This window comes from Mesitornis unicolor, unplaced genomic scaffold, assembly GCF_000695765.1.
Source record: "Mesitornis unicolor isolate BGI_N332 unplaced genomic scaffold, ASM69576v1 scaffold27459, whole genome shotgun sequence".
NCBI lineage: Eukaryota > Metazoa > Chordata > Aves > Mesitornithiformes > Mesitornithidae > Mesitornis > Mesitornis unicolor.
In genome coordinates, this window is record NW_010206968.1 from 13,629 (window position 1) to 21,190 (window position 7,562).

The 7,562-nt window shown below is 39.2% G+C and overlaps 1 protein-coding gene across 2 annotated transcripts in view; it reads right to left on the bottom strand.

Annotated features, from left to right (window-relative positions):
* Positions 1-5,170: 5,170 nt before the first annotated feature.
* The window catches only part of CLCN4 (chloride channel, voltage-sensitive 4), a 24,210-nt gene continuing 21,818 nt past the window's right edge, over positions 5,171-7,562 (bottom strand). For both annotated transcript variants that reach the window (XM_010191981.1, XM_010191980.1), the window contains 2 exons: positions 6,801-7,017; positions 5,171-5,261 (listed from right to left, as the gene is read on the bottom strand). In XM_010191981.1, the coding sequence (XP_010190283.1) occupies positions 5,171-5,261; positions 6,801-7,017 (308 nt within the window). The remainder of the gene's footprint in view (positions 5,262-6,800; positions 7,018-7,562) is intronic.

Consider the following 7,562-nt stretch of genomic DNA (forward strand, 5'->3'; position numbering starts at 1 on the left):
TACTTATTTATGTTGCTGCACACCTGATGCCGCCTGGCTTTTCAGTCTGGGCATTGGGTCCTGTTAGGGCCACAGCAATCCATGGAAGAAACAGGCCCTGGGACTTTAGCATCAGGTTCTGAAATTAGTAATTTCACTTAAACTGGGATATTGCTGATATATCAGTTTTATCAAACTTGATCTCTGGAGCATGTCTTGAAATCTGTAATGCTTCTTTGAGACAAACCATTGATTAATGTCTCATTTGCCCAAAGCCATAGTGCCTTTCTACTTGCTTGGTTAGTACATTAATCAGAATGAAGCTCATATTCTTTGCTACTACCTAAAAGTTATTCTCTTACAGAGGTTTAAGAGATGTTTCATCTAATTAAATGTGCATGATTGAACCTGCCATTTTCAGTGTTTAAGCTTAGCTCTGAATTAAAGTGCAACCGAAAATTACATACAAATACTGAAATCATAAGGGCTTTGTAACACCTAGCTTTAAAGAAGTTTCATGATTATTGTAAACAGAACAACCTGGCAAGAGAAATCTTTTTTCTTCTCCTTTTAGATTTGTTTAATAAAGGATTTATGATGCTGGAGCAAAAAACCAATTCTCTTTGAAAATAAACCAGCCAAGTCAAGGCTGACTCTTTGAAGTCCACTGCATGAACTTTATTAACTTCCTACTTAATATTAGCTAACCCATAACTGAATTAGATATTCTAAATCATTCACCAGGCTTGAGTTATCCTTATAGGTGGGAAAAGGAAACACCAAAATCAAACAGAGACATTAAGTGAAATACGTCTACAATTAGTAAGATGTTCAAGAAATGTTTCCAGTACTGTAAGTCAGTTTTATTTAAAAAATAGAGTTCAAACATTGTTTTTGATAAGGTGCAACATACATACTGTTTTCTACAATTTAAAAAAACATAACAAAATGGAACATAACCAAAGCTAAACAATATTCATAAATAGAGTGCCATTCCAACACGAAATGAGTGGGTCTCCTGTAATTCTTAAACATTCTTTGTCTGCTTCATCAAAGCATAAAGATTAATAATTAGTATCACAAAGGGTCTGTCTAATGTTATCCATGTTCTGTACTTTAATACTAAACTTTCTGGTACAGATTGCTTCAAGTACACATTAGAAGCTGAATGTAACTGAACACAGATCATGCAAAACAAAGGTACAATACTGAACTTGCATAACCCAAAGATTTTTGTTCTCTGGTTTAGTCTGACATCTTTGAAGTCCAGCTGCTTGAACAAGAGGATTGAACTGAGGTTACAGAAAGTGAGCACTATGTACTAAAGTACTTACATAACTCTCGGATTGATCAGGCTACGTGACTATATCTGGAGCTCGGAAAATTCAAAGAAATACTTAAGGCTCAGATCTATGCCTCTTGGAGTCTATTCAGTAACTTCTGAGAGATACTTGGGAATACAGATGGAAAACAGTGACAGATAATGGGCTTGTTATGGGAATATACATTAAATCATTGCAGCAGAACTGCATTTTTTGAGAAAAGCATGTTATTAATTTATATTAAGCGTGCTCCCCATTCAGCCACTCACGCTAAAAGAGCAACGAAGGCTGTAAAATGGAGGAAGTTCAACTGAAAGACACAGCCCATTACCATCTCTGGAAGTGTCTGAAGTGGTAAGTTTTCTAATTACCTAAGGCTGTCCAACTTCACAACCCTTCTTGTCATTTGAGTATCACCTCAGCCTTGATGCCAAGCAGCTTGAAGTTAGCTGTGATTATGCCATTTCTGGAGAGCTAGATATCAGCCCCTGCTCTAAGGGAGTTGAATGTATTTTGCACAGACACTGGAACAAGAAGCAGCAGTCTAACTACCCACGGACAGTTACATACCCAAAGCTTTTTTCTCTCGACCCTTTAGATATTTTAACCACTCTATCTGAAGAGGCACATGTTTGACAGAAAATAGCTGTACACCTATTTTCATGCCTTCTTCTTGGGGGGTAGCCCCATGGTCAAACTGTGGCCATAATAAGTGCATAGATCTCCATTCCTTTTGTTGTTGTTTCTTACAAACCACAATGCTGGTTTTATGGATCCTGCTCTTAAATCCTTAAAGCTCCTCATATGCAGTCTAATAAGATGAGGTGACAAGTTATCACAGGGCTGACTGTTGGTATTAGTGGATCAGGCCTCTGGGTATTAATGAGAATTTGCCAAAGAAGTTTATACCCATGCCAAGCCGTGGGCTGAGTTTAAGCTGATAACCCAAGTCAACACCCAAGTGAGTTTGTATTCATGGCCACTTTAGCCTCAGTTAGGTGACTCCGTGTCTTCTTCTCAGGAAATGACAACTGTTTTCAGTATTGATATACCATCCTGGTTCCTGTTAGCAAACATTGCCCTCAGTACTATGAATGCTCTTCAGTTAGCTCTGTCAGGGACTACATTATAAGGCAACACGGACTGAAATTTTCTTCACTAACAGAGAAGGCTTTAGACTTCTTTCCCTGACATACATGAAGCCTTGAGTTTGATTTCAAATAGCAGATAAATTCACTTCCCAACTTATTTCTCTTGGCTTATGAGCAAAAGAGGTATTCAAAAGTGTTCAAGTGGGGAGAGAAAGCACTCTTGTTTCCTATGTAAATATAAAGGAAGATGAAGAAAGTGTTCATCAAACATGTGTGTAGTAACGTTAAGAACTATAAAAGTGAAAAGTAGAACATGGTCCTTCAATTTTAATTTCAGAACAATATTGCCCTCGAAAGTATTTGTCTTAGTCTAAATCCCTTAGATTCTAGTAGTTTTGGGTAGAAAATGACATTCATACTAAACCCCGCTTGGGTTCAGTAGTGGGAATGAACTGATTTTGTTTTATGATGGCCTCTCTGTTCAAATGAGGGAATCCAATGTTTATGAGCTTGGTTGTTGACTCAGTTGGTTTTTTATGAGTTTGACTGATGACAGTTTCACAGAAAAACATAAGAAACAACAATATTATATTGCATTTCCTATTTTCAGAAGGAAAGGCTTGCTCAGTTCTATAGTTTACATAGTTTTAACAATATCCCTTTAATAATACATTGTACTGCAGATGTTCAGTTAACAAAAAGTATACAGTGAAATGTTTATGGGCTTTGGCCAGAGCTGCATATATTTATGTCAGTCTGTTGGAAACACCATTGTTTAATAGAGTACTTAGCAGATTAAAATTATCCCTTTACTTCCGTTTCTTTCACTTGAACAATTTGGGCCACGCTTGGTGTGAATGGAGTGAACATGCCAGAAGGAAGCAGGGTCATAGGAGAGAAGAGGAGGAATTTGTGGCATGAAACTTTGGGCATCTAACTGCAGGTGCACCTGGCTAGCTGTGTCCGTTCAGGGACACAATAACCTTGCACATTGCCTACAAGCTGGATCAACAGCCCAGCTTTTGTCTGGAGTAAACCACAGGCTCTTCTGTCATGAAGGGACTCCCCTCATCTCTGTCCATGAAGACCATCTGGACGCAATGGACTTCAGCTGCTAGTATCTGTATGAATTTGAACAAAAGTACCAGAGGTCTTAGATCCCTAAGTGAAGGGACCAGAGGGTCTGAAGGGGATTCAGGACATGTACATTAGGATGCATCCCATGGATGGGATGCGTTACCACATCCACCATATTCGCCAGGCCTGGAAACATCAGACTACCATTTGTTTCATTCTTCACAAAATGAACCATGAAGCTGCCTGAAATATGCCAAAAAGTAACTGAACAAAATGGACACTATATTGTTTAATACATTTTTTGTTTCCCATGAAAAATTCACCTTTAATTTACCTAGAAAAAAAAAAAAAGTAATTACTTTTTGGCCAACCCAATATTTTAACACAGGCAATGTTGACTCTGTGAATCTTACATAGGACCAGAACAAGGGTTTAGGAAAAATAAGCATTTTTACCTAAGTGGCTTGGAGGTCCCTACTGGGGGCTGTTAAATCTTGTGTTCTTGCTGCAAACAGATCAATAATTAAAGCTTTGCTATTGTTTGCATTCTCAGTCCCTTTGATCTTACTCAGCTACAGTGTTCTGGGAATGAATTCCACAGTCTTATGACTGGCAGATGCATAAAGGGTAGGTCTGCTATAGAATAAACATCTGGGACTGTTAAATGAACTTCAGCAATCTCTTGGCAGGTGCAGATAAATGCCAAGATACAGCAATGATGTGAAGGAACTAAATGGAGAATCAAGAATCAATGCAGAACTTAATCAGTTTTTAAAAAATGGTGATGTACACAAGGGGAGACAGGTGAGGCATTCAATCCCTCGTCACTAATATCAGTAAGAGCTGGTTACCACTCTCCCTTTATGCCTTCAAAAATTCCTCCCCAGGCTTCTATGGTTTTTTTTTCCTGTTGTCACAGCAAACCACATACTACTAAATATTACAGTACCTGTATGCAAAATTGCCTAGAAAAATAATAAATCCTTACAGACAAGTCACATTTCAACCTTGATAAAGGGAAACTGATGGACAGAAATGCTAAACTGTGTAAAATTCAAAGGACTAAAGCAGGGAGCAAGGGACACTATGTTTTAAAGTGAGTTGAGGTGTACTCTTGCTCCTTTAACTCCAGTCTTGATTTACTTAACGTTTACAAAAATAAATGAACATGACAAAAGTTTTCCTTTTAAAATGTGACGATTTCTTTCCCTCATGAATGCGGTATAATTCAGTAGCAAATCAATAGCCGTGATTTCAGTAACAAAACCAGCTGACGTCGCTCATACACACTCTGTAGTTCGGAGCACAAACCTTTATCTCTGTTAACAGCTTGTACATAAACAGTGTCTGCTCGTCTTCACACCTGCCTCCAGAGATACTGTGACGCTGATGCATCCCACTGGTGCTCCCGGCTCTTTGTCTCAAAGCACCACATCACTTATACCCACCAATGCTCCAATTGAGCTGTTGGGAATCTCATTAAGGAAACACAGCTTGATGTCTGCAGCTGCTCAGAGCTTCTAAACTGCTTTCCTCATTAAATAAGTGCCATCCTGCATCCAGGCCCTCTGTCAGAGGCATATTGGGCCATTCCTCATACATGTTATATTTTCTCTTTAAACAAAGCGAAACACCAAACATCGCCTTTGTGTTAATCTAGAAGGGATTCCTTTGGGGTTACTTTCTTCTTCCTTGACCAGTCTAGTTAAACATGATAGATTCAGGGTCCTGGTTTGCCATTTGAGCCATATGTCTTAATACATCCTTTTTAGTTATGATACCCAGCAGCCTCCTAGAGGAGAAAAAGGAAAGGAAAGGTCAACAATCATCTCATGTATCATCCAGTTTTTTCCCCGGTCCAGCTGCAGGGCCGTTTTGTGAGTGCTTCCTCATAGCGCTGTCTGTCTCATCCATTCCTCAGAGATAATTTTTATAAACAGCATTCTCACCTTGTGTAATTTAACTAACCCACCCACAATCATTACATTAAATACTTTGGGTTGTTATGATTTTTTGTTGGGAACGTAACTGAGTGAGGAGCTGCACCTACTGACACTTTGTACAATGAAGTAATGAATTTTCTTAGGCTCAGGATGCAAAGGACCAGCACAAAACCAAGGCACCAGAGCCCTGAGCTAGAGCATGGGGTTTAGTAATACACAGACTAAGCTAAAGTACAGACTTTCTGAAACTCTCACTGTCCAACAATATAATTCCTTCAAATTTGAGTGATAATATCTCATTTATGAAACCCAAATGAATTACATCTGTTAAGAAAGATGACGTCTATGGGATGTCTGGCCTAAAGGCTGAAAAATTTCCTAACCCTCAGTATTCAGAGGCTTTTATTTCCAGTCGTTGGAGGCCACAAGGCACTGAATTTTGAAATGATGTCATTTTTATTGTTTTTCCACCTTTCATTCCTTGTAAGTGCTAGCATTGAAGAACAAAATTTCCAAACCCAAGCACTTAAAATCAGGACCTAAATCTGTGTCCTGATAATGGTCCTTATTCTCTCAATGCTGAGGGCACTGCATTGATAGTAACAGCTGCAATATGTTTGAGTAACAAAAAGGCTTTTTGTAGAAGAGTAAATTTTAGTCTTCCGCCTTTATAAATGATGACTCTGGTTTTGCTATCGTGTCGTAAATTTTCTTCTTACCACTAGATCCTGGGATGAGCAATGCTCCCAGAATAGCTCTAATCCTATTGGAATTATGGGATGTTATTTCTAGTGCACACAGTGCAGCTCTTTACTCTTCTAATTTTGTGTTTCCCCACACCTCTTCAGCTGTTTTTTGGGGATTTTCAGTTTCTATGCCTTCCCATTTTCCTTTAAAGAAAGCTGAGCAGATTAATTTTCTTCCAGTGACATCTTTATCACAGTCTTCACGAGTGTCTAATCTAGCTGGATGTCTAGAAACAGGCACATCTTTTGCAAACAATACTACTTGCCAGATCTGCCTCTGTTGAAAACTGAACGATAGTGGGAGTCAGAACGGTTTATTTTGTATTTATCTTTACCTTATCTAAATGACAATACACTAAGGATATGGGAGAACAGAATGAAACGGGACACCTGGCAAAGGCCATTTTGGTTCTGAGTCTGAGTTCTTTTGCTGCCCTGGAGAGACACTGAGTGAACTTCCCTTATTCTTCCATTCACGAAATAGATTAAAAAAAATCAAAATACTCACTTGACTGTGTCAGAGGTGCTGATTAATTAGCTACTGTCTACGCTTGGCTTTAAACAGGAAAAATGGTGTTTTGGTTGATGCTGAAGAAAATCTCCTCAGATTCTCTAAGCATGCCCGACTCAGCATCTACTCACCCACTGCGAGTGACAAGACACTGCCGGAGCCCAAGTTTCCGGAAAATATCTACCACAGTCTCCATTGGTGTGTGGTCAGTGACAGTGAAAGGGCTCAGGTTGAGAATACGCCTCAGCTTCAGTGGATGGGGACTGTTGGGTGGCAGTTCTGGGGGGTCTTCAGTGAAATAGACGATGGAGTTGCTCACCACCCCATCCTGACGCTGCCTTGCGTTCTCTGTACAACAGAAAGATCAAGTTGGACAGTGAGTTAGGCTTGATAACAAAACAAAAGCCGTCATCCTCCTCTGGAAAGCAAAGGTAGTAGTACCTTTTTGTCTTTAGCACACTGAGGTCCCAGAAGTGGAGGTTACAAAGCAAACTTGAATTTCCTTTGAAATTCAATTCACAATTCAATTCCTTTGTTCCCTTGAAGCAAATCTGATATTTTTATGAACACACACTTTTGCTTGGTTGGGATAATGCTTTTCTGAATAAATATGCACCTCATTGCACTCACAAACATCAATAATCCAATTTATGTCAAATTTAAATGATTATATGTAATTTCCTCCACTGTGAGAATCACAAAAGAAACTACCCAAAAGAGTAGAGTCATATATGGGCATATTTGGTCATATGCCCAAAGGAGTGGAGTCAACAGCCTGTGGACGGTCCCAGCTGGTTTGGAGTGAGTTTGGTTTTTCCCAGACCTCTCAGTGGACAGGGAGAAATCTGGGCATGCTGAATGGATTTATGAAGCTAAGGATTATGAAGCTAGGG